Source organism: Mus pahari, chromosome 9 (genome assembly GCF_900095145.1).
Source record: "Mus pahari chromosome 9, PAHARI_EIJ_v1.1, whole genome shotgun sequence".
Classification (NCBI taxonomy): domain Eukaryota; kingdom Metazoa; phylum Chordata; class Mammalia; order Rodentia; family Muridae; genus Mus; species Mus pahari.
Window position 1 is genome coordinate 40,409,375 of NC_034598.1, and position 26,865 is coordinate 40,436,239.

Below are 26,865 nucleotides of genomic sequence, written 5' to 3' on the forward strand. Positions count from 1 at the left end.
TTCTGAGTAGTTCTGCTGAGCCACACAGCAGTGGGTGCGGGTGCCCTTTCTTAACCAGTGCCCAAACACTGACCTCAAGCCGAGAGAGAGGCTTGCAGAGGAACACCGAGAACTAGCTCTGACCTCCAATACCCGCTCTGCTGCTCTGGCCTCAAGAGGTGTCAACACGTAGCACAGTAGAGCTGGCTGTCAGGACCACAGCCCAGTGAGCAATCTCTCCTAAGTTCAGCTGGCCAGATGTAATAGAAACAGAGGATTCGGGCCACAGAAGAGACCAAAGCTGGAATTGTCTTACTTGATAAAAAGCTCTTCCTTACTTTCAGGGTCAGGTGTGGGGCTTCCTGAGTCCTGAGTGAGGGGTGAAGGCCAGGCCTGCTACACTCAGAACAAACTCCATCTTGGGTCTCCACTCTAAGGAACCACTGCTCCCTCTGCAGGACTGATAGCCCACTTGCTGTCTCCATAGAAAGAGAATACTGAGAAATGGTGACCATTACACTTACAGTAATCATATAGAAAGTCAGTACAGTGGATACACGGGGGAGAACCACAGCATTACAGAGGCCAGAGGACAGACAATGCTGTGATCAGTCATCTCCTCCATCTTTATGAGGGCTCTGGGGACAGGCCTCAGGGAACAGGCTTGCTTAGCAGTGCCTTTACCTGCTCTGTCTTGATAGCCCTTGTTGAAGAACTTTGAACTTAAGGGTCTCTGGTGCACATTCCAATCTCATATCTGCTACTGACATGCTAGACAAACATGGCTGAGTAAGTCTACTGCCTTAGGGCTCCCATTTCATGTTTCTTAACACAAGTTTTAGTATCCTTATTCCTGAACATGGGATTTCCACAGGCTCTACCCCCGACACACGCTAATGACAGCATAATGACCTATCTCATCCTACAGCATTCACACTGGCCTAGACAAGAACATGAATAGCTTGGGAAATGCCAGAGAGGCCTGAAAGTCTCCAGAAGATGGCAGGCCATGCCCTTGCTGTTAGCATCCCCATGAGAGCCAGGCCAGGGCCAGCTCATCTCAGGCAACGGTTAACACACCGAGGGGACTGCAGGCTGAGAAGCAATATCCAACCAACACTGAGCTTCAGGAAGCCGGCCTTGCCAGGATGATCTCACCCACTGGCACAATGCCTCACTAGCTCACTGGCTCTCAAGTTGTTAGGCTCTCAGCCGAAAGGAATTGCCAGTCTGGTGGAATCCCAGCTGTGATCATTGTAAAAACAGAGGATTGACTTGAGCAAATGGGTATTTACTCCTAATGAGCTAATGCCTGCGCAATGCTTCAACACAAGGGGACCACGGATCCACAAGCAACGTGGGGAAGACAGCCAGACTATAACAGAAATGCTGTGGGCAAGAAGAGATGATGGAACGGAGGGTTGTTCTCCACTGAAAAGTAACACCCAGCAGAGAGAACACTCTTAAGCCTCTTAAAATAACATGAGAGCCACAGCAGCCACAGGGGAGGGGCCAAGGCTGGACAGGCCTGTGGATGCACTTCCCCAGCCTCTCACATGCATGAGAAGTTTTCAGAGCTGGCAGAGCACAGGCTGCCACTGGTACTGAGGATGTTGTGGCAGCTCCAGTTCTCTCCTCAGGGATGACCACAGTATAAAGCAGCCCTAATAAAAGCACAGCTAATGGAGCCAGAATCACCACAGTCCTATGGCAACACCTAAAAGGTCACAGTGCTGAACAGAGACGGGGGTTAGAGGTTGTACACAACAGAGACTGGGAAGCCGGGGGCAGCAGAGCAGGCTGGCAAGGCTGCTGGCTGCTCATGGGATGCTGGGGGCTTACATGCATTAGGAATAGAAGACAACATTGGCCATCGACATAGGCCACTCGACGTAGGCCAGTCAGTAGGATTTCTGTCTGGCATGCATAAAGCCCTAGGCTCAATTCTCAGCACCACATAAACTTGTAACTCCCATACCCACTAGGAGAGGCAAGAGGATCAGAAACTAACCAAACCATCCTTGGCTAGAAAGAGGGCATCTTCTCCTGTCCTGCTTCTTTCAAGACTAAAAGCATGAAAGCCTTGTTATTTTTCTAATTATGTGTAGATGCATCAATGCACAGGTACAGAAGACATCTCCGAGGCCAGAGGGCTGCATCCCCTGAAGCTAAAGCTAGAGGGGGTTGTGAGCCACGTGACCGGTGCTGAAGGTTGATCTAAGTCCCTGGAAGAAAGGCAAGTGCTCCTAACCTCTGAGCCATCTTCTCCAGGCCCAAGATTAGAAACTTTAAATCGCAACTTTTCTCTTCATTGTGTACATGTGAATGCATGCGAGCACACATGTGCCACAGTGTGTACATGGAAGGTCCCACAGGCATGGTATGTGTCTTTTCCTGATGAGCCCTCTGTCTTGCTGCCCCATCCCCCCCCCCCCTTCTCAGTAAGAATGTTACTACACAGCCCTGGGGCTTGGGATCCTCCTACTTCAGGCTCTTGATTTCTGGGATTGCAGGCAAGTGTCACCACACTCAGCAAGGTGAATTTCTTCAAATAAGATACGTTAAGAGGTTGCAAAGTTCAGGATTTCATGTTTCTCTGTTCCTGCAGGTCTGGTGAGTATGAAATGGTGGGTAAAACAATCCTGATTACAAACGCCACGAAGACACACATAGTCAGTCCCACATCAAGAACCCAACTGGCCAGAGGAAGCCTAGTTTCCCTTCTTTCAGAGCAATAGGGTAAAGACAATGAAAAGCTCTTAAGAGGATGGCCAGAAGCTTAGCCTGTGGTACACAACTATAATCCTCACACTCAGGAAGCTAAGGCAGGGGCCAGCCTACGCTACCTGTCAGGATCCGACTTTAAAATACAAATAAATAAGTAGGTTGCTGTAGTATGCATTCATCCAGAGCCTCCCCATTTCCTCTCCCAGAGAGCCATATCTTCTCTGGTACAGCTGAGTGAGGACCTTGGGGAGGCAAACAGACAAAGATAAAAGAGAAAGTGTGACAGGCACGTTTCGCAATATGATAAAAGTACCCTCTTTCTGCGACCAGCTAATGAAGGGATGGCTCAGGGGCTGGGTGAAATCAGACAAACAACAGAGCCTAGCAGCTCTCCCACAACAGAAGGCCAGCCTTAGACTCTAAAGTCGGATCAGTTAGCTGGGAGTAACAAGAAAAATTGTGTGAAGCCAGAGGCAGCCTCTCCTCCCCCTCCCCCTCCTCCCCCGGAAGCCATGCCCTTGAGGCTCACCAGTGGGGCAGAAGGAAAAAGGATGCTACTGACCACACTGTTTCCTCCTGACTCCCAGAAGGCCCTCTGCAGAGTAGTCTTCTTAGCTCACCAGGCCAGAAGTTGCACCGGAGACTTCTGGGAGAACAGGGTCAGATTCCTTTTGGGTGGTACTCCCACCCATCACTTTGAACCTTTTGGGGAGGACTTACCCTCCCTGGCCAGCACTACATCTGTTTCCTGGATAGCTGAATTCAGTTTTGTCTCAGCTTCCACAGCACCTGGCCCAGGCACACTGATAAACGAGGGAGTTACAGCCGCATGGGGCTAGGGCACTGGCGAGAGCACACAGTTAAGAACTGAGCTTCAGTCCTGCCTCTTCTGCACAGCTGCCAGTGGGCACTGCAGACCTTACCTGGGATCCTGTCTCTGAGGGTCCCAAGAGGCTGACATTGACACTCCAGAGGGCCTTGGCAGAACAAGGGTGGGTGTTTGGCTGTTACTAAAGCAGAGACTACTCCCCAGAGGGCCACGTGTAGGCAAAGGCAGGCAGTGATCTTTGCTGCCTTGTCTTGGCTGTCTGCTCCATCTCTGAGGGGGTCCTGGGACACAAACTGCAGGTGCCCTGGACTTGAGACAGAGCAAGAAATCTACAGAAATCCTTTCTGATCAACCTAGCAAGAGACTGACACATGAATGGGACCCCTAGGGACCACATACAGCCCACTTTAGCCCTGAGTCTCAGAAGCTAGGAGTGTATTCTTCTGAAGAGGCGGCCTGGTGCTCAACAGGAAAGAAGATGAGCACTAGCAAGCAGGCTGCAGGCTGGCCTGATCTTTTCATTTACAATGTTCTTTTAAAGTTTTGCTTATATGGCAACTTTTCATTGGAATGAATATTTGGGACAAGTTTACAATATCTGATTCTCTTAATCACACAAAGGCACAGGCGCCACTCCAGCCTGCCCTCTCTGCATCCTGAGGGGAAGAAAGTCCAGCTGCCAGTCATCTGTTGATGAAGCCCTGTCACTCCCGACTTCCACGGTAGGAGTCAAAGGATCAAGAGCCCACTACAAAGAGAGAAAAGGGCTGTCTTGGTGATAGAATGGCAGCCTGTCCCAACAACTCTGAAAGGAGGTTCTCTTTTGAGTCTTTCTTCATCCAGGTTTCACCATGCTTAACACCACAGGATGCCCAAGCTGAGAGAGCTTCCTTAGGAGATGCGGGTTTCCAGGAGCTCCTTCCATGTGTTTGTGACGCTTGCTCCAGCAGGAAGCCTTACAACAGCTCTTGTTCAGTCCCTCAGGTTAGACCAATGAACATGCAGAAAAAGACTTGCCATCAGATACTGCAGGGACTCTGACCAGTCAACCTAGAGAACAAAATGTCTGCCAACCAGCTACCAGGAAATGATGGGTCCACCAGGAATGGGGCTGGCCACAGGAAACATGGGTGCCAATAGCAGGCTGAGGTGACTGCAAAGGCACCGAGGAGAGGCTCCAGACACCTTGAGAGAGAAGTACAGCAGGTGGGCAGCAGGGCATCACACTATGGGGAACCAGGCTGCATTCCTACCCTGTCAGCCAGCTTCCCTGGATCAGTAAAGCAATGACAGACACGTCAAGCTCCACCTTGCTCAGACAGTGCTGCCGGGAGTCTGGTAGTCACTGGGAATCAGTCTCTTTCACTCTAGCTCAGGTCAGGAGATATACTGGCCCGAGAGAATTCAACCTCTCTGAACTCAACTGCCAAGAACAGAGGACACCAGGACAGCTGGCAACCTACAGCTATCGGGTGTACTTTCAGGAAAGGTTCTTCCAATTAAAGACAAGGAGAATCTGTGTGTCTGGAGCCAAGCAGGAGTCTGTGGCCCTGTCACTCCGTTGCTCTCCTGAGTCCTTTCCCCACAACATCCCTTTGTGCCCACTCCAACACACTGCAGGGCTCTGTAACTCACATTGTCTTTGTCCCCACCCCCAACCCCACAAGTCCCCCTCAGTGTCCTTAGACTGATGGTAGTCATCCCAATCCACAGACCCAAAGAACCAACCACCATCTCGGGCACCACCTAGGGGCATGCAGGTTCAACCACAGCAGGCAGGGGTCAGGGCACTTTCAGCATAGTGCCCTCCTCCATGCCTAGCACACAGCAGGAGCTGTTTAACTGCCACCATCAGCACTGGCCTGAGAGAGGGTCTCAGAAAGGTTAAGAGTAAGAGTGGGCAAAGAAAGATGTCAGTCGACTGTCCGGAACAGCATGCGCTCCCCTGGGAGTCTCTCCCACTTTGGGCAAGTCTGTTTACAGGAATATGGAGCTCCTACAGAAACCCACCTGCCCTTCTCCCCAGGAGAGCAGGGTGAAGGCCAGGTTCAGGACCACCCCTGGCCCTCGGCAGTCAGGGCACTGGAACTACATAGGGCCCACTCAGAGTTTTGGCTACTGTACACAATCTGGAGTTTTACACTTGTCCTCATAAAGGGAATTTGGTATCTTGAGAGTCTGTTGCCTTTTTCTTGTTGTTTTAAGAACGAATGAACAAAGCAATGGAAGTACAGGCCTGAACTACCTGCCAGGCAGGGAGGCAGGAAGAACGGAGAGAGGCTACCACTGCCTCTGCATCAGGCCAGAACTGGGCAATGGGCAGCTGGCAGAAGCCAAGCACAGCACATCAAACACACATTCTTGAATTCACAGGACCGGCAGACACGAAGGCGCTCCTGGTCACAGGGGAAGCAGGGAGCCGGACTGAGGGCTGAGCATGCGGTCTGCACTCCTCCCTGAAGCGAGCCGTGACAGTGCAAGCAGAGACAAAGCCTGGAGAACAGAGTGTGCTCAGGGTTAGGGGCAGCACGGGCAATACTGGTGGAGGTAGTGTGGGTGAGCAGGTGAGCATGGAAACAAACAGCAGAGTGCCACAGTGACAGGATGGTGGGTGAGGACGGATGGCTGTGAAGACATGCTACCTCAGCTTCCCTACAGAGCACCCCTCTACAGCTCTGTCCATGCTGGCAATGGGGCAGAGTGAACATCCCTGCAGCCACACATATCAGCTCCCAAGATTCCTACCATTCTTGTCCCCTCTGCCAATACAGACCACAGAACTTGGCTAAACATGGCCGAGGCAGGCCTCTAGGACATGCAATCTTACCTCTCCAGTGCTGACCTACGCTTCACCCCACTCCTCAGCTATGCAAGGCTACCTCCTCCGAGCTGCTCTATGCATCTGGCATGTGCTGCCAGAAGACCTGGATGGACTGGTTAAAGAATCCCAGACCATCCATAGGGCAAGTGCTCTGACCTCTAAGGCCCTTCCTGGCTTTGACACTCTCAAGTGACATGGAGTGTGACAGGCAGACAAACAGTAAAGCTCTTCATTCAATAAATATTGCTATAGACATATCCTGAAAATCAATTAGCCAGATCAAATGAAGGCAAAACCCATTTAGGAATGGCCCTATTCCATGGACCCTTCACTGAGGTACCTCCAACCAGGACAGAAACACGGAACTCCATCATCTGCAAAGTCAGCCTCACACCTGGCCTGGAAGACACTTTAACCATACTCTCAGCCCCACCCCAACAAGCAGGAAGCCTGACTGCTCTCAGTTTTGTTTTCTTTTAGGGAAGTGAGGCCACTGACAAGCCTGATGGTGGCTGTGAAGATGGAGACATGCTGCCATCCTGTGGGCACCTGCCTGGAGCTCGGGACCAAGAGCATACAGTGAGTGCTGTGTGGAGAAGCCTAATTGTTCATACATGTACACATTGGCACACACCTGTACAACTAGCATGTAGGGCAGAATGAGAGAGTTTGCCATTTGACATGCACACACAGCAATGACTGGGAGCCCCCTTCAAGTTTACAGAATACATGACACATACTTCTCATGTCACTTTGCCCAGAGACGGGGAGTCTCAATACGAAGCACATGGGCCAATTCCAGGAGATACACTGGAAGAAACTCCGTCTCAACTATCCCTCCCTCTCCCTTCCACCTCAGTTTGGTCAATCTAGAGTGGCCTTGTGACCTTGGTAAGAAGAGCTGGATGTGATGGCTGACTACTGTGGCCTCAAGGGCCAATCCCAAAGCAAGTGTGAGTTTGCAAGAAGTGTTCACCTTCAATGTACGCAGCACAGTTGCTAAGTCAGGACAGGTCAGACAGTGAGGCTGGGTTTTATCTTAGGAAGAAGCTTCCTGTATCCACCTAATGAGTCACGTGGCAGTGCCTACACATCTTCTGAGGCCAAACTCTAGCTAAAAAGTTGGGGCAAAAAAAAAAAAAATCCAAGAATAATGGCATACCTCAGGACCCGGGCTTCCACTCTGAGCTTCTAGTTCATGGATGACCCGAAGAACTACATCTAGAAGTGGCCAGGCTGTACAAATCAATCAAGGCCCTTGTCTAAGGAAGCTGAACATGGAATCGGTAGCGTCAGTTTGGAACTCAGAGGTCTCTCAACTCCAGGGCACTGCCCATGCTCTTCCATCTGACCTCAACTCCCTAGTCTAAGTGGCATCAGGCTAGAAGCACCCTAGTTACACTGGGAGGTGCCTCTGACTTAAGAGCAGGTGTTAACACCCTGTCTGGGGTCAGCTCATGAAGCAGGGGCAGCGGTAAGTAGCATGGCTTCAAGCTACCAGCAAATGCCTTACCTCGCAACCTGCTTGGTTCTGCCTAAGGTCTGACCCTTTCCCTAGGAACCAGAAACTGATGAAAAGGCTATCACATCTGAAGAGTACAACTAATTTAGGGCTCTAACCATTTTCCTGTTACAAATACTTCTGTAGGGCTGCAGAGGATGAAGAGGCTGGGGGTTCTCAAAGTGCTATGCTCTCCATATACTGGGCCTGGACAGAAATGAGGTATGGAAACCCAGTGGCTCCACAGTTAACATTTTGGAACTACTGAAAGTCTATCTGAACTTCCTTGATCTGCAAACTTCCGGAACAACTATTAGGTTAGCAACATACACTTACCTAGTGCCTGAACTCTGCAGCACTTCCCTAATAGCTCTACGGCCACACATGTGCCACATGGCTTAGCAAATCCATCAGGGCCAAGTGATGCCATGGGCTCCTCTGAGGTACTCCTGCCTCCCTCCTTCCTGCTCCTAAAAGCATGGTCAACCCTATGGGCGGACAGGCAAGCCCGTGGTGCCTGCAGTCTGAGCTGGTTGGGGGGGCTGCAGAGCTGGTACAGGTCCTCCCAGTCCAGGAGCAACACGACATGGAGCAGCATCAGCACCAAGGGTATCTAGCAGAAACTCACAGAGCAAGGGTCTACTTCTACTGTTTGCTCAGTATCCTCAGAGGTCAGTGGCTGAAACAGGGTGGGCCTCCCAGATAATATGAGTTAATAAAGAAGGGGAAGGGGTTCTTCTACAGAGAGGTCTGCTGAGCTAGAGACAGGAGAAGCCAGGGGTTGGATTCTCTCATTTCTGCTCTAGAGAGCTGTAAACACAGGGTCTTATCAAAGACACAGCCCACTGGGAGGTGGTGGAGACACAGGGCATGCACAGATCTTCAGTCTCTTTTTCAGCATATATGATGCAGGACCAAACCAAACCTAGATGGATGCTCAAGTGTTCTGTTCTCCCAGGAGATCACTGAAACACCAGCCCTAGAGGAGCAGAGGGACCCTAGCCACTGTGACATGCTTCCCCAGGGCTTTTCTGAAATGGATCTCAACACAGCAATCTGGGAAGAGTCGCCCATGTTCCCCAGGAATCTGTATACAGGCCAGACCTCCATGGAGCCAGGAGAGTGTAAGCCCTGCCCCCTCAGCTCTCTACTAGACCTCCAAGTGAGAGCTACCACGGCACCCAGAGCATCCAGCCTTCCCCTAAGAACCACCTGACATAGGAAGAGCCCAGATGAGATGAGGGACATGGAGGGAGGGTGTCTTTCAGCACTATCACCAGCTCTCTAGGGTTCCACTTTAATGACCCTCTGAGTCTGTCAGTTTGCTTATGCCAAGTACACAGTCACCAGCTTGTTACTGTACAGGTGAGACCATGGAAAGATTAAGCTATAGGCCAGCATGCAAGCCTCCTACTGTTAGTAAGAAATGTGACGGAATAGTCGCCACCTGCCTCATCCCACATGGAACAGCCTCTAGATGCCCAAGAGTGACAGATTTAGTGTTAGTTAGAGCCTACCCACCAAAGGACAGAGCCATGACAATGTGCTGCAGACAGGCGTAGGCCACATGGAGCTGACAGTGACAAATATCACTCCAGACAGCCTACAGGGCTTCCAAATGTCACTCAAAGATTCCAGCACCCCCATTTTACAGGTAGGAAAATGCAATCTCAAAAGGAAGCTGCCTCCCTCCGCTGGACCTGCTCCTTCCCTGCCTCCCACGTGGGCGTAGGCAGATGGCGACCTGAGCATGTCTTGGAAGCACAAGCACTGTGAATCCATGAGGTAAATGAGCAGCCGCAACATTGCCCGTGTCACCCCAGACCCAGCACCCCCCTCGCCAAAACAAAGCGACAAATGAAGTCGCTCAAGCACCCTCCCCACAGCTGGTGTGCCGCCCTTGGCACAGTAGGGAGAACAGGGACTATACCGTCCGGCGCCGCCTGCTGATGGGGTTTTTTACATTTGACGTAATCGTGGTCAATCGGAGTGGCTGTGTAAGGTGGGGATGTCAGACCTGGGCCAGAGGAGGAGGGAAGGGAGGCTCCGGGGCCCGGCAGTGTCCCAGCTGAAGAGTGGGAGTCCTCATCCACCAGGCAGGCCTTCTCCCTGTGGGGACAAAGCTGCACATCAATGTCCACACTATGAGGAAAGAAATGTTCCTGTGGGTCAGCACCCTTCCCAGGGCTGCTGCTCCACATACCTTGAGTGGTCCCTGTCTTGAGTGGCTAATGCACTAAGGAGGAAGGGCTTCCCCCACATCACCCTCACAGCCTCCAGCCTCTAAATGGATGCTGCCCAACCTCTCTGGCCAGAAGCTAACAGCATCTGGTTTCAGGCTCGAGAAATCTTGCAGGGGAAGTGGCAAGCATCTCCTCGGTATGCACACCAAGGCAGAGCCTTTTGCAAGACAGCTCAACACAGCCACTCCTTGCTCGACAAATGGGCATCCACAAACAAGTACACAGCAGCACAGGCTGGCACAAGTACAACACTGGTAACGGGGAGGACGAGCAGTAGAACTATCCTTCCTGTTCAAGGAACACTGGATATCCTCACTATGCAGCAAAGGTATAAGGCAGGGGAAAGGTCTAAACAGGTCAGCACAGATGGCGTCCCAGGCCCACTGCTGAAAGGTGAGCAATTAAACACCTTCAGTTGTTCTTTGTTGAAGTTTGAGGACAATTTTATCAGAGTTTGAGAGAGGAAAACCAAACAGAACAGGAAAGTCAGCCCATAAACCTCCACAACTGCCAGGAGAAGAGATAGAGAAGAGAGACAGCCATGCCGCTTGAGTCAGGGGCTGAGAAAGCGGGGAAGTTCAACAATGACTATGGCAGACAGCTACACAGCACTGGGCAAGGACTCATGCTTACACTCTGGCCAGTCAGCATTTGAAATAAAACGGGACACTGAGTTACTCTTTTCTCGGTTCCAACCCACAAAAGCAAGCGCCCTACCCCGAGGGCCTCCTCCACAAGCCGCCTGTGCCTTGCTTAGGTTTTGATTTGTTTTGTTTTGAATTAAGGAACGAGGGGGGGTTGGGGGGGGTACCACAGTGGCCAAACACTTGCCTAGCATACACAGGCTCCTGGGTTCCATCTTTTAGTACTACAAAGGCAAAATAAAGCTGCAATTGCACAGGTGCAAACAACTACATACAAATCCACAAGAAAAGAAATTAAACTGAATAAAGGCCAATTCTGGTGTCAAGAGCTCTGTTACAATCTAAATCTAAGTATGTATGTCTGATTTCCTTAATTACAATGTATTCACATATTATTTATATAAGTCACGTTTTTCAGGGCAGAATGGTGATCAGTAAGAACTCCCCTGTACCCTGGAAACCTCTTAGACTAGAGAACACCTGTGTCTACTTGCCAGCACACTGCACCAACCCAAGGCACCTACGACCCGGGCGCTCATCTCCCCCACAGCAGACAACACCCCGTGTGCAGAGACGAGCACTGCTCACTGGAGGCACAGGTTACATGCCTAGCTACAGCCGTGAACTGACAGTTCTCGGGGACAGGGCCTGGGAGCAGCTTACTCTGCTGGGGTCTGCACAATCGTCAGCCAAGTGAGGCCTCAGAGACAGGAAACACTGAATCCAGCATCAGGGTAGCAACAACAAAGAAAAATGTGTCTGGGACACAAAGAAAACTTAGGTTAGAGGACAAGTAATCAGTCCCCAAGCAGCTGAGGAGACAGTGCCAGAGCCCTACTCCCTGAGGACAGAGGCCTGCTCTCCCAGGCACTGAAGGAAGAGCCTCATCGCTCACCCAGATGGAGTCTTGGGAAGAGCAAATAGGATAACCTAATCTTCTAGTATGTTCTGCACAGGAAAGGCTCTGTTCTACTGGAGCAGAAGGGAGAGGCTGGCTTCTCCCCAGGACTCTCTCCTGAAGGGAGAGCAGAACCAGCCAGTGCCACAGAGCTGAGGGTAACAACAGACACCCTCCCACACATGGAACAGAAGTATCTCAGCTCCACAAACAGAGACTCGTGAGTCCTAGTTTACCCAGTAGCCCCCCGACACTACCCGACACTACCCAACAGCAAAATGAGCCACCCAGGCCCCGTAAGCTGGTACTCACTTTTCTGAAGCTTTGGGCGTATTCTTCTCCTCGCCCCTGGCAAAAGGTCCTTCTGCTGCCTCCTTCATAAAGCTGACCAGGACCTCTGCACCAACCCCAGAGTCAGGTTTGCCCAGGAGCTTCAGGATGGACGCATGGAGCCGGAAGTACACCTACAACAATACCTCTGGCATAATAAAACAGCCTTCTCCAACCTAAGGCCTGTCCCACAGGTGAAGCAGCCATGCTAGAGGCAGGCTGCTGCCCTGGGAGACAAGCTACCACACATTGCCTGTCGTTTCAGCTTTTAACACCCCACCACAACTAAGCACAGAAAGTTAAGATGGTTACTGTCAGCATTCTAATTAAACATGTACCCAGTCATCCAAGCACATGATGGTGGGATAATGAGAGTGGCAGCCAGTGGGCACTGCCTCAGACGTCGCCACACTAGACTCAATCTTGCTATTCAGCTGAGGATGGTCTGGGCCTTCTGACCCCTGTCTCAACTTCCCAAGTGCAGTATTTTTTGTTTGTTCACAAGATTGGCAAGTCTTAAAAGGAGTGTCTTAGTCTTGGAAGGGGAAGGGAACCAACGTGCTCACCGGTGTCATTCCCTAGTGTAACTGGATGCCATGGTCAAAACTGTAGATAGTCTACAATGTCATCTTTAAACTTCAGCCCCTGGAAGCACTCCTGAGAGCTCCCTGACACAAAACTAGGGGTGCGTACTTCCTCACAGTATCCCTGCAAAGCAGCCCCAGAGGCCAAGCCCATGAAGAGACTTTTCAGGTTAGCAAGTGCTCTGAGCAACCGGGAGGCCTGGGGCAGCAGCAAAGCTCACCACACTTTCTACTACATCATGCCCAAGGGAAGAACGAGCTACAGAACCCTACAACTGTGCTCCTGCCAACACAGTGATGGCCTCAAGAACACAGCCAAACTATTAGGACAGATGACGGCGTAGGGGCGACCAGGGTCATTGGGGACTTTCATGTCTTATATGCTTGGGAATTCTCTTAAAACAAACGAACGAATACATTTAACTTGGTGGGGGGAAGCGGGGAAGAAACAAAAGACCTGTGCCCTAGAAGCAGGAAAATAACAATAAACAGATCCTGCCTAAATTCCAAGCACTTCCTAGCCGTACAGGGCTGGCTGAGGGCCAGTGCTTGAGGCCTCTGAGAAGATAAAGCAATCGTGGTCAGGGTCTTGGGAAGCTTTGAACTCTGGGCTGAGTGGAGCAGCTCTGGATTTCCACTCAGGTTCCTGGTTTGCACACCTCTAAGGGTCAGGACTGCTGTGAACTGCAGTGCAACCTTCATCAAGCCTATTCTCAAAACCATAAAAAGTGAATCCTGACAATAAAGCACTGCTCTAGTTTTGAGCAGCAGTGGAAAAACCAAAACAGAACACAACATTCATTATCAAGAGCAGCTCACTCTTGCCTTGGCCTAACCCGCTAAGCTGGAAGGCCCAGGCCCAGGTCCAGGCCTCACGTGGCCTTAGGCACCTATCTGCACCTAGGAATACAAGAGACCAGACAACAGGTCTGAATGGCTGGGTGGCTATGGATGCTGCACTGTAGTACCCGTGAGAACAGGTATGCTGCAGAGGAAGGCTGCTGCCTGAGAAAGGAAAATAACATGCCCATTCTCTCCAAAAGGACTGCAAGCACTCTTAGGGAAAGAGAGAGCAGGCTGCTTTCTTCTGGGTGAGTGTGAAGCTGCTGAGCACAGCCATCTTATCAGTGGGGTTGCAAGGGAATCACTGGGACTGTGAGCTCCAGCCCCAGGAGACAGAGCGGGAGGACCCTCCTGCCCCAACATCCTACCCTGGACCTGCAGGGTTACCTCCAGGGCTTCCATGGCCAGCTCAGGTGGGTTGTGGTAGTGAATCTTCTTAGGGTAACGGGCAGCCTCTTCGTGTAGGTAGTGGCCAGCCTGACGGTAGTGCAGCAGGTACACAGTTGGCGGCTGCTGCTGCTTCTCAGCCACCTTGCCCAGCATGTAGTGAATGAGCCACTCCTCCTCGTCACCATCGCCCTCACAGCGGGCTGCAGACGTGAAACAGTGTCTGGCTGTCTCCAGCATGCTGTCTCGCCGATCCTCCATCTATAACAAGATCACAAGCCTGCAGACTGGCCTTAGGCACAAAGTCTGCACCTGCTCAGGGATTGTGCTTCTCTTGGATGAAGTCAGCTGACTTATTCACCTGAACCCACAACTGTTGCCACCATTTCGCAGTTGTAGAAATGAGGTGTGGAACTTGGGAGTCCTGAGAAGCTTGCCAGGTGCAGGGCTGGACTTGGATCAGGTCATTTCTCGTTAACTCAAAGGTCCTTTCTTTTAGCTTCTTTCTGTAGCACCTTAACAGCATGAGTTTATGAAGTTCCTATTGATCTCATTCTAGAGTTCCCAACTATAACCTGCATGGCCGTGGTAAGGACTGGTATCTCTCAGCCACACAGGTTACAATTGGATGAGGTTAAGAAGGAAGAAGGCTGATACAACTATGCCTCACTGGTCTCAAAAAAACAGGCATCCTTTACAGCGTAAAGCCCCAGTGCAGGGAATGAGCACCTTGCTCCCACACGCTCAGTGGGGCACGAAAGCAGAGGGATTCTATTACAATGCCTCGAAAACGAGGCCCTACAGCCAGTCTGTTTAAGGGAAAGGCAGCTGCTTAAATGTAGTTCTTCTGCTTGCACTGCTTAATAGCTGTGGGGCCCTGCCACTGTCCCTAGTTTTGCTAAGTTCAGCGGGAACAATATCCCACTCAGGAGGGACAGTGATCAGAAGCTATGCCATTTGACTCCATTCTGGCTTGTCACCCTCTGACAGAATGGATTCCCTTACTCACAGCCCTTCAGCCTCCCTGTGTATTGGGTGCCTGTGCTGGCATCATGGCTGACATCTCCCAGTGCTGCTTGGGAGAAGGAATGGGTTGTTTTCATCCATAGCATGAAGCACAGAAACAATGTCAAGTCACCCCCACCGAGTCACTTGGTTAGGAAGCTCTGGTCCCCAATTCTCTCTCCATGCCTTAAATCTAACATCATAGGAATATTTCCACTTCCCCACACCATCTCTGGCAAGTTTGCAAGCAAAAGCTAAAGACCACAGCAGTTCAGATATGGCAAAGAGGCGTAACAGTCTAGTTCTCAGACATGGTAAGAAAACACAGCTTAAGCAACCCGGGGACTGTATCCTAGAAATCTGCCTCCCCAGGGGTGGAAGGAGCTCAGGGAACACAGGGCAGTCCTGCAGGGCAGTATGCACCGCAGATACTGAGGCCAAACCTCTCCCTTCCTCCAGGCCAGGGGATGTCAAGTCTGCCCCCTACCTGCAGAAGCTGGACAAATGAAGTTTTGCAAAAGGTTCTCTCTGTTCTCAGAACAAGTATTCCCTTCACAGGGAAGGAGGGACTTTATGGAGGGACTACCTGGAGGATAATTGTGTCCCTAATGTTACAAGGCCACCCAATGAGTCAGGTTCTACAGCAGTTAGGGGTTTCTGTATGGTCGGCTATAACAAAGTTGAGTTCACAGTTAAAAGGATTGTATTTGAGCTGTAGAAAGTGACCCAAGTAGAGATCTACAGCACAGGCTGAGGGAAAAGGGAAGCCAGACACTGCATTTAGTACAACGGTGTCTAGGATAAAAGAAGAAGTCCAACAGGCAGGTCCTCCTAGACTTTTCTAAAGGTACACCGCACTTGTGTGAAAAAGCTTTGTTTGCTTTTACAGTCTAGAAAGATAAATTAAATAACTTCTTAAAGGAGGTGATGCTTAGATGAGAGGCATGCAAGCACTTCTTCACTCTGTTCTTGTCAGGACAAGGCCCTGCGCAGCACTTGGTATCTGCCCTGTTAGCACTGAGCTGGGACCTCTAAGGACACTTCTCACACATACTCTCTGCTTCTGGGCTCAAGCCTATCCCTATGATGTCACATCTAAACTACTGGGGAAAAAAAAAACAAATTTAAAAAAATAATAAAGGAAAACATACTAACCACCCAGGAGCTTGCAAAAGCACAGCTTCTGTCTGCAGGTCCCAGGTATGTCCTTCTAACAAGCTCCACACCTACCCAAGAGACCCAGCCAAGTATGGAGCCCCTATTCTCACTTATCTATAGAGGTCATACAGTCTGCACACTGAGGAAGAAAACCATGGGGACCAAACTGCTGTGAGTCTAGAAGCCAGAGACGAGCTCCTAAACTGAGGGTCGTGGTGCCCAAGCACAGAGGAGGACAGCAGCAGTGCCGTGTGAGGCCTCACACAACAGCAGGGAAGCCCAGGGTCGTGCTGTCCCTGGCAAGTGTGCAAACTCTCAGCCTTTATGCTCCAGAACTCAGAGTGAGCACGGCTGACAATGCCTGCCAAGAGAACAGCCCTGAAAGGCACAGAGGATTCAGAGAAGTCGCTTTGGAGAAGCAGCTTCTAAATTGAATGCTGCAAAGGTGAAAGGTGTGTGTTACAGGGCCGTACAACTGATAGAAGGCTGAGCTCTCCAACAGTCAGCTTCAGCTCTGCTCACCAAAGAAGAGCACATTCTTGGAACTGTCAAGTTCTAGTTACACAAGGGTCAGGAGGCATTTTCATGACTAAATTTTTCACAAGGCCCAATGACATCTTTTATTCACTATTTATTACAGTAACTCAGTCCTCACTAAGTGGGTTCACTTCATGACTCTCTCGGGGCTGAGGTCCTTGGGTTCAGGGTAGACTGTAGGGATGCAGCTCAGATTATAAAACTGGCAACCTCTAGTGGAGAAGCCTACTGCTGCACTCTTAGACGGCCTTTCCAGTACCACCTGCCAAGTTCAGAGGCTCTGCAGGCCAGTGTCTTACTCTGCAGGGTCCTAGAGGCAGTAGGGACCTCAGCACACTGTCAGCTCCCCATCAAGGCAACAACGCTTCAGAGGAGGGTAGTGGCGAGTGCAGAGGGTCTCTTTCAGCCCGCCAGCAGTCTCATCATCTCGCCTGGGGTTTTCATCACAGATAATCAGTGCAAAACCTGAAACCAAGGACGGTCTACCTGACTGGTCAGCTCTTTCAACCCCTTCTTCCTCAGAGATCTTTCTGAGGTCCAGCCTCTTACTGTCCCGCTGGCCTGCATGGCGTGGGGATGTAGCTCTACAGCAGTCTGTGCTCACCAGGTCTGATCTCCAGCACCCTCCACTTGCTGCTAAGAAACCTGCAAGCATGTCGGCGTGAGTCCTTCACTTGCGTCTGAAGGAACCAGCAGTGCTCTGCAGAGCAGTGGTGTAGGTCAGACCTGCATCCTGCCTGAGAGAACACCGCACACGACAACTGAAAACCCTAATGCCAGGCCAAGCATGTTACCATGGCCCCGACATCCTTCACTGGAAACAGGGAAGAGGTGCCTACTTCAGATGGCCTCATCCCTTCTCCACTACTCAACTCCGTTCAAAGTGATGACCAGTCAGTCAGGTCATAAGAGTCTACCTCTAAAATTGTTGTCAATGGACTAGGTGCCCAACGACCAAGAAACAACAATATTACTGCAGGAAACAGCTCGCATGTCCCAGAGAGCTGGGGTGTCAGAACAAAGAGCAGCAGGGACCTAGGCCAGCCTAGCTAGACAGACAATGGCAGGTCCTCCGTAGCACCCTCCTCACCTGCTGCACAAGCTCAGGGGGCAGCTCGGTTCTCCACTGCTTCAGTTGACGGGATGCGAATGAGTGTAAGGCATAGGACATGGTGCCATACTCAATCCACAAGGACAGATTAGAGCTGTCAATCTCAAGGGCCCTCCGGAAGCAGTTGAGAACAGGTGTGGCATGTTTCCAGATGGGTCCATCACTCTTCAGCTCATTTGAGTTCAGTTTGTCCTGAATTCGGCTGGCCCGGGCCAGAGCCATTCCTGCCCAGGAGTCAAACCTAGGGTAGTGAGAAAAGCAACAGCTACCAACACTGCTGTCCTGAAGGATGGACGGCAGACACTTCAGCCTGACAGACAGTCGGCAGAAGAGTGACTCAAAACCCAGCAAAGTGGCTAATGCCGCCCCTCCGACACACAATCAGCTCAGCCCGCCACACCTTAGAAGCTGGCGTGTAGAAGTCTCTGATCACTCGGGGTGGCAAAGGCAGAAGCAGCCAGGGAAACCCAGCTTTCACTACCCTCCAACAAGCACAGGGGGCACTGTGTAAGGGAGGAGCAGGAAAGACACCAAAGACACAATGGTACAGAGGAGAGCAGGCATTGGAGAGGTTTCTCAGGGTAGCCTTCTTCCTCAGGGGCCTGGGAGTTCTTCCCAGCTCAGCTCAGGTTACTCTGGAGAAGGGGACGGGGGACAAGGGCTAAAGGGTAAGATTCTTCTTTACCAGGGCCAATTTTATAACAGGGACTTCTTTTCAATATGTACCAGTTCTAGGAGAAGCTGCCCTCACTTTGAGGAAAGGAAACATGTGATTGTGCCTATGTGTCTGCATAAGAACCACGCCCTCCATACACAGTAACCACAGCAGAAAAGCATCACTGTGAAAGCTAAGAAGCAGGCTGGAGGGCTGGTGAGATGGCTCAGTGGGTAAGAGCACTGACTGCTCTTCTGGAGGTCCTGAGTTCAAATCCCAGCAACCACATGGTGGTTCACAATCACCTGAAATGAGATCTGATGCCCTCTTCTAGTGCACAGTGTATTTATGTATAATAATAAATGAATCTTTGGGCTGGAACAAGCAGGGACTGGGTGAGCAGGGCTGACCAGAGCAAGTGGGACTGACTGGAGTGAGTAGAGGACCTAAAAAAAAATTCAATCCCCAACAACCCCTACACATGTAGGTTCACAACCATCTGTACAGCTACCGTGTATGCATATACATGGAATAAATAAATCTTAAAAGAAAAAAAAAAGCAGCAGGCTGGAGAGACGCTCAACAATGAGGAGCACTGGCTGCTCTTCCAGAGAGCCTGGGCTTGCTTCACAGGACCCACACAGCAGCCCAGAGCCATCAGTAATTCCATTTCCAGGAATCTGATTCTTTCAGCTCTACATGTACCAGACACACACATGATATATACTTACAGGCAAAGCTCCCATATATGTTAAGAACAAACAAACAAATAATAACAAAAACGCACAGGGGAAAACCTACTGAGAGTGACCCCTCCTAATATAAGTGTCTAATCCAGGTACATCTGCACACAACCCATATTCTAGGAGTACAGGCCTGCAGGGCTACCTGTGGCTCAGTTACAATGTGACCCCATAGTTCATATTCTCGGCTCTTACTTATACAGAGCAGGTTTAGTCCTGGTACTGGACTCAGAGCTGTTTCCAGAGCAGAAGTGCTGAGCCAACTAGGTGTTAGCCCCACCTCCATTCCAAAACGCCTATCTAATTTGGTACCACCTGCAGTTCAGCCAAAGCAGGAAAGCTCAAGGAAAGTGAAGGAAAGCCATAAGCTCCTCAAAGGACCTCTAACAGTACAGCGAGGACCCTGCTGTCCACCCAACCATCTATCATGGGTGTCAACCCTATCAAAAGGCTTCGAGGAAGAGGAAGAGGGAGGAAGAAAAAAAGAAAGAACAAACGAATGAACAAACGAACCTCATATTTTAGCTAGTACCAAGGAACAAATGGAGCCCAACTCTCCACTGGTATCTGCCTGTGCCGCTCAGAATGCAGGCGGCTCTGGAGTGAGACCTAAGCCTCTCTACACTGAGACCCGTCCTCAGAGAAGATAGCCCAGCACCCCGTGGGCTGGATCTACTGGGCTAACACCCTCTAAACAGGTGATAGCCGTTGTTCTCAACCTGTGGGTCGTGACCCCTTTGGGGTTGCATTATCAGATATCTTGCATATGAGATATTTATATTAGAATTCAAAAACAAAACAGTAGCAAAATTATAGTTATGAAGTAGTACTGAAATAACTTTATGGTTGGAGTCACCACAACATGAGGAACTGTACTATAAAGGCTTGCAGCTTTAGGAGGGCTAAGGGCCACTGGACGAGAGGGAGGTCTAGTTGCACCTTTAGGACTCTGACTCCACTGACTGTGGATCAGGAGCCTACCACATGCCACAGTGGCAGGTTTCATTACTCTCCCTTTTAAATGGGGAAGCAGGTGATTCACAACGTCATACTGCACAAGCTCAGCCAGTGTAAGTACTGGTCTATACCATCTCAATTCATGGAGCCACCTCAAAGAAAGTCAGGGCTTTAAGTACATGGTTCCCTGACAGGAGAAAAATACAAACTGGACAAAAAGGGACCTCTGAGGACTTTTTATACAGGTGATGTCTTACAAACTTGATCTCTATTCAGATCCCAGCCCCTTCTTCCCTTGCCCCGGGTAGAATTGTAGAAAGGTTATTTCTGTCATTTCCTGAGGGAGGGCAGCTCTGTGCTCACCCATGTTCAAGGGCAGCCAGTATGGTAGCCCTAAGTACTTCTGGAGAGTTTGTCTGCAGTGTTATACCTTCAGACATAGGCTGGCTACAGGGGTAACCTCATTTTTACCATACCCAGAGCCTACTTTCCAGATAGTCCCTTCAGTCAAGTATTCCGAGTTTCAGGAGTATAGTTGAGCCCTTCAGAATGCTGAGATCTGAAAGTTGGTCCATTTTAGGAGGAGGCTCAACAGTGGTCTGCAGAGGAAGCACATAGCACCACATGGCAGCAGGACAAAGCTCACTGCTGAGTGATGATGAGACATCACAGCAAGGAAAATAACCTTAGGCTCCAGATTTTCCAGTACAACTCTTCTGCTATGTAGTTTACATGTGTGGTTTGCAAGTATGTACGCATGTATGTGCAGCATGTGTGTGCCTGGGGCCCATGGAGACCAGAAAAATGTGTTAGATCCTACAAAGGAAATTATAGTGGCCATTTGGGTTCTCTTAACCGCTGCGCCATCTCACACACCAAGTACTTGCCTTAACCCCCAAAAGCAATCCTATTAAAGAGTATTTACCCAAAACACACATTGGTTGTCATGGTTCCTGCTACCAGGAAAAGAAGCAACACAAAACCAACAATATGATCCTTGTCCTGCACATCCGAACCCAAAAGATCATATTCTACTTTTACTGACAACAACACGCCTCCCAGAGGACTTTAGAAAAGAAGCCTTCTCTCTCACTCAAGAATGCTAAACCACTTTGCCATTTTCCCCTTATCTTGCTACAGACAAGGAAACTTAACCTGGCTCACTGAACTGACTGAGCTAGCTAGAGTCTGAAGGCCTCTTGCAGCAGCATGGCTCCTCACCATACCACCCACCTGTTAGGGCAGATGCAGATATCATGCATGTAGAACTTGATGGCTTTAGACTGTTCTTTGTTCTTGAAATGATAATCAGCCAGGAGGTAGTAGAGCTCATTCAGCACTGGAGGGGTGGGGTCTGCCCCTTCTGGAAGGCAGGGTACCTAGCATGAGAGAAGACAAGTTTAGGAGAAGAGGTGGAGTCAAGTATGTAACCTGTCAGTTCCACACCTCTGACCCCTGCAGGTGGTGCTGAACAGGACAGCTCATCACTCCCACCATCCCATTTTCCCTGAGGCCCACCTCAGCTGAGGTTCCCTCAATGTAGGCAGAGACTTTGTCCATGCTCAGAGCTGGCTTCTCTGTGCGGGGCACGATGGAAGCAATTCTCTTCAACAGGTTTGCCAAGTCAGCTGAAACAGTGCTTGTCTTGTAGCTATCAAATTCAGGGAGGGTCTTGGGCTTAAAATACTCAAACATAAACAGGGCATCCTCCCATATAAGATCCACCTTGAAAACAGACAGATGCAGAATCATAGTACATGCAAGGTTGAGAAATAAGGAGACGTTTATCTCCAGTGTGATGAGGTAAGGTCAGAGTACGCTGGAGAAGACAAAGCACCTTCCCTACCCTGCTTCTTAAACCTGCAATGGAGGGCGTAAGCCTCCATTCCACTGCCTAAAAGTCTTTTGGGTTTTTTGGTTGGCATAACATAATTTACCTTAGAATTAATTTCCAAAGGCTCAAACTCCGTGAGGATATCACTGCACAAAATTTTATTATTAATGCTATGGATGCTGGAAACAAAACTCAGGTTCTCTGCGAAAGCAGCAGTGTTCTTAACTGTGAAGCCATCTACTCACCTCAGCACTTGGCTCTCAAGGAGTCCAGGCTGACTGTGAACTCACTCTAAAGTTCTAATGATCCTGCCTCCACCTCCCAAGGGTGTGCTCCACAACACCTGGTTCTGTGTAACACTAGTGACAAGCCAGGGCTTCATCCCTGCTGGGCCAGCACTCTACACACTGAGCTACACTGCCAGCCCAAGACAGCACTCTTAGGACTCACGCCCAGCTGGAGCTGGTCTCTAAAATCGCAAATGTCCAGAAACTAAAGGTTATAATCTGTGAAACCATTCGAATTTGGCCAGCTCTGTGTGTGTGTGTGTGTGTGTGTGTGTGTGTGTGTGTGTTCTCCTGGTGGGGGTGGGAAGCTGAGGCCCCACACCCTTAGGCCATAGTGGATGTGCCATCCTAAGGAGCCTACACTTTAGGGTATAGAATATCTAAGACTGGAGAATAGCTCGTGGGATTAGCCAGGACATAATATACCCAATTGTACTCTGGAAAAAAACAAATCAAAAATAAAAGTATCTATGGAATTATGCAAATAATCCAAACTGCAAATAAACCTATGAACAACTGTCGTGCCATGCTGCATTTTGAATCAATTATGGGTTATATCTTCTAAGAAAACCCCTTTCCTCTGATCAACCATCAGACCATATCTGCTCCAGGTACAGCCTGTGTGGGTCTGCACAATACAACAAATCTAACATCCTCTCAGGAGCTCCTGCTTTCCAACACTGCCCCTGCCCAGGCCTGGGGTAGCAGGCTCACCCTCACCTGCTGGGCTGAGTGCTCCTCCAGGTACCTGGCCTTGCTCTTCTTGCTGGGGAAGCTGTACAGGCAGTAGAAACACTGCTCCAAGGCCGTCTCCAGCTCCTCCTTGTAGGGGTGAGTGTCTTCAGAGGCTGATGCAGCAAGCTCCTTTTGGAGAACTTGCACCTGTGACAAATGGAGAGATGCTTGAGGAAACAGATCTACAGACTCAGCCTACCTGTCAAAGCAGGACTCCAGGGAGACCACCACTTCATTGACTCTTTTACCTGGAGGAGGCAATGTCTGGGCTCCTTGTATGGCTAGATTCCAAAAGTCCTGCTTCCTAGAAAGGACTTGATATCCTTACAGAACAGCTCTGGCTAGCTCTGGCAGTAGGATCCTTTGAAGCATGTGACTGACCCACCTGACTCTGGCACACCTAGCCAGCATTTGCACCACCACAAGATACTCTAGGTACATCTCCATCCATTTACTAAGTGTGCATTTACTAAGCAGCAGCTTTTCTTAGGCACGGTTTGACATAGAACTTATTTTTTAAACGGTCAGATTCCAATGGAGGAGATGGTGCTAAATACATACAAACAACTCTAAATCCCACTAGGGTTGAGGAAAACCTCCTAACAAACCATCACTGAGAACCAGAGAGACAGGACCAATACAGCAAAGCAGTCAGAGCTCTGGATATGAAATGTTTGCCTAAATTTATTCTATTGCGAAAGTCTGAGGAGTTGCAGAGACCCTCTTGCCCACAGACTCTCTCTTCTTTACAGAAAAAAGTGTGACCATCCTGTGATGAGGCACTGACACGAGAGAAAAAAAGAGAGACCCATAAAGAGTGAAAAGAAAGGGGGAAATGAAAGTATCCATAAACTATAATTATTAATATAGAAATTCATCAAGTCCACAACCCATTATAATTAACCAAATAATAAGAGATCATATCTAAGAGAGATCTCTTTTTTAAATGTTCCAATATGTTTGCAAAACAGGGCAGAAATAAAATTTAAGCATTTACTTGCAATAGGAAGTTTTTAAAAGATTCCCAGGGTTGGAAGTATAGGATCCCAGCAGACCACATGCCTGGCACATACATACAAGGCCTTCTTGGACCCCCAGAAACACACACAAAAACTTAAGTCTTCAAACAAAATGCACATAACTGAAATAAGAAATGGGAGCGTGTAAGACTGAAATACATGGAGAGATATACTATACTTGACTAAGGAGTTCAATGTGGCCACTTCTCTCCCATATTAATCAATAAGACCACTGACTCCAATCAAAATTCCAGGGAGGGTACAATTTATCAAAATTTTATGCACTTATCTTACAATGTGTACTGGCAACTTTGTGTCAACTTGACACAAGCTGGAGTTATCACAGAGAAAGGAGCTTCAGTTGAGGAAATGCCTCCATGAGATCCAGCTGTAAGGCATTTTCTCAATTAGTGATCAAGGGGGAGAGGCCCCTTGTGGGTGGNANCATCNCTGGGCTGGTAGTCTTGGNTTCNANAAGANNGNNNGNTGAANAAGCCAGNGGAANCAAGCCAGTAAAGAACATCCCTCCATGGCCTCTGCGTCAGCTCCTGCTCCCTGGCCTGCTTGAGTTCCAGTCCTGACTTCCTTTGGTGATGATCAGCAATGTGGAAGTATAAGCTGAATAAACCCTTTCCTCCCCAATTTGTTTCATGATCATGATGTTTGTGCAGGAATAGAAACCCTAAGACACAACGTTATGGAAGGAAGAGCTAAGAATATCCAAAAGAATATGATGGGGAAAAAGGTAAGGACATGAATCCTAATAGTTATCAGACTATCTGTGGCACCAGCACAGGACTAGACAGGCTGCTTACATCAGTGCAGACAGTGTCTAAGAAGAGTTCTAGATCTAATGTACTCTTCTGGTGTGCCTGAAGACAGCTACAGTATACTTATACATAAAATAAATTTTAAAAAAAGGCCAACTTTTCAGGATTCCAACAGAGACTGAAAACGAGCAGTTCTCCAGGGATTCTCCTGGACTCTATCCCCACTTTGAGACTGCTAAGACATCTAACCTCATGGACTGAACAACTACTGGAGTCTTAGCCTTTCCGTTTCGAGACAGACATCAGTGGACGACCCAGACTATGTCCTGTAAGTCAGTCTAATAAGTCTTCTTTAATATCAGTTTCATCAGGTCTGCTCCTCTGGAGCCCTGACTCACACAAATGGGCATCTGCTTTGTGCCAGGTACTACATTAAGCACTTGGAGTCAGCAATGAACCAAGAGAACAAAAATACCTACTCTCTAAACTTCATGCCAGTGGAGGAAAGTCAAATAATAAACACAGTAAGTAAATGACAGGCCCCAAGTAAGTAGTAAACATTGAGTGAAGATGGGGCAAACTAGAGCAGCACTGGAAGAAGCTATAGCTACAAAGGATATGCCGCCCAACAGCAGCTACCCAGCAGAAGACTTTGTAAAGGGCCAAAGAACAAAAATTTTAGGCCTTGCAAGCCATACATATTCATCTCGTCCCTGCCAGTGTATAGTAGAAGTGGCCATAATTGCTATGTAAATAAATGCCCCAATCGAACTCTATTAGCAAGTACAGGCTAAGCTAGATACTCCTCCCTTGGTACATCCAGAAAACTTGATGCTCTGTAATTTTTCTGACACTAACTGGCTTCCTAATCAGCAGAGACTGGTTTATGCTGCTTATCTCCAGTAAACCCTGAGAGCGACCACCAATCAGTTGCAGTGGGCAAGTTTAAGACTGTCCACAGTCAGTACAATAGCTCCTGATTGCACAATGAGCACCTGTGCTTTCACCATGGTGTATGCCAAAGGCTCAAGGATAACGGGGTCAACTAACTACGGACTAGTGTCTTTGAAACCAAGAGCCAAAAGGAACCTTCATCCATTAAAGATGATTACCTCTGGTATTTTGTCACAGTAACAATAAGAAAGAAAAAAGCCACAGGAACCAAGTTCAGACTTCCAGCAGTAAGTTTTAGAAATTAGAGATGTGCATTATTAGTCAAAGATGCACAGTGGGAACCCCTACAGGCAAACACAAGCCCGAAGGAGTCACTTTAGCTTTTCCCACCTCTCTCCCTTGCCCCAGTCTTATACTGTCCGCCCAAGGGGTCACTCACATAGAATCGCAGCAGCGCTCCATCTGAATTGCAGCACCAGGACCTCCTGCCCAGGTACTCATGCGCTGTGTTGAGCAGCATGAGGGAGGATGGGAGCATGGGCATCTCCGATATCCCTGGGAAAAGACAGGAGTTAGTGCGAAACCACACAGCCGTGGAGGATGGCAGGGATGCCTCTTCTTCAGGGACTCTTTTATGACCACAGAATTTTCTCTTTCCTCTTTCTGTCTTCTAAGTGATTACCTAGCTGGCTTTCATAAGCAATCATCTATGTTTATCAAAAATCAACTGAAATCATACATTTTTCTAAATGTAAATGAATACTTCATTCACACAGAACTACCCTGAGAACCAATACTGGCTTCCGGTGCACATCTCTCAAAGTTCCTTCTGTGCTTTTCAAAGAGAAGTTACAGTAGTAGGGTCATACATGCTCCATTCACAATTCCGTAAGACTCCTCTACTCAGGCTTACTTGACTACTGAATCACCACTAAATGTCTGTACATCACTAAATTATTACTAGTTCCCCCAAAAGTCCCAGGATTCCTGGACCTCTGGGCTATGCATAGACCTTATTTGGGGGAAGGGCAAGTGAATTAAGACAGTGGAGAGACACAGCACCATGCCTGCCTGTCCACAGAACATGTCCGCTCTTCCCTGGGTGTGTCGCTCCAGCTGAGAGCACTAAACTAGTTCCCCTTGCTTACTTACTTGCCCACGGCTTGCCTGCTTCTCTTCACTGAGAAAGGCGCTCTCTGTGTGGTCCCACCTATCCCGGACCTTGCTATCTAGACCAGGCTGGCCCTGAATTCACTCCAGAGATCCTCCTGCCTCTACCTCCAAAGAGCTGGGATTAGGTGTATCTGCCACCATGTCCAGCTCTTGCCGGCAACTTTTAGAAAACACTTTGGTATGGGTAATTTTCATTGTTAT

The 26,865-nt window shown here is 49.2% G+C and overlaps 1 protein-coding gene across 3 annotated transcripts in view; it reads right to left on the reverse strand.

Moving 5' to 3' along the window:
• Nucleotides 1-26,865, reverse strand: part of Cabin1 (calcineurin binding protein 1) — a 110,091-nt gene that overhangs the window by 56,151 nt on the left and 27,075 nt on the right. For 2 of the 3 annotated variants that reach the window (XM_021204736.2, XM_029542697.1), the window contains exons 19-26: nucleotides 25,931-26,046; nucleotides 22,794-22,955; nucleotides 21,471-21,677; nucleotides 21,186-21,331; nucleotides 17,577-17,838; nucleotides 13,787-14,047; nucleotides 11,955-12,106; nucleotides 9,788-9,966 (exon numbers count right to left, since the gene is read on the reverse strand). In XM_021204736.2, the coding sequence (XP_021060395.1) occupies nucleotides 9,788-9,966; nucleotides 11,955-12,106; nucleotides 13,787-14,047; nucleotides 17,577-17,838; nucleotides 21,186-21,331; nucleotides 21,471-21,677; nucleotides 22,794-22,955; nucleotides 25,931-26,046 (1,485 nt within the window). The remainder of the gene's footprint in view (nucleotides 1-9,787; nucleotides 9,967-11,954; nucleotides 12,107-13,786; nucleotides 14,048-17,576; nucleotides 17,839-21,185; nucleotides 21,332-21,470; nucleotides 21,678-22,793; nucleotides 22,956-25,930; nucleotides 26,047-26,865) is intronic. The other variant, XM_029542698.1, reaches the window with a different exon arrangement.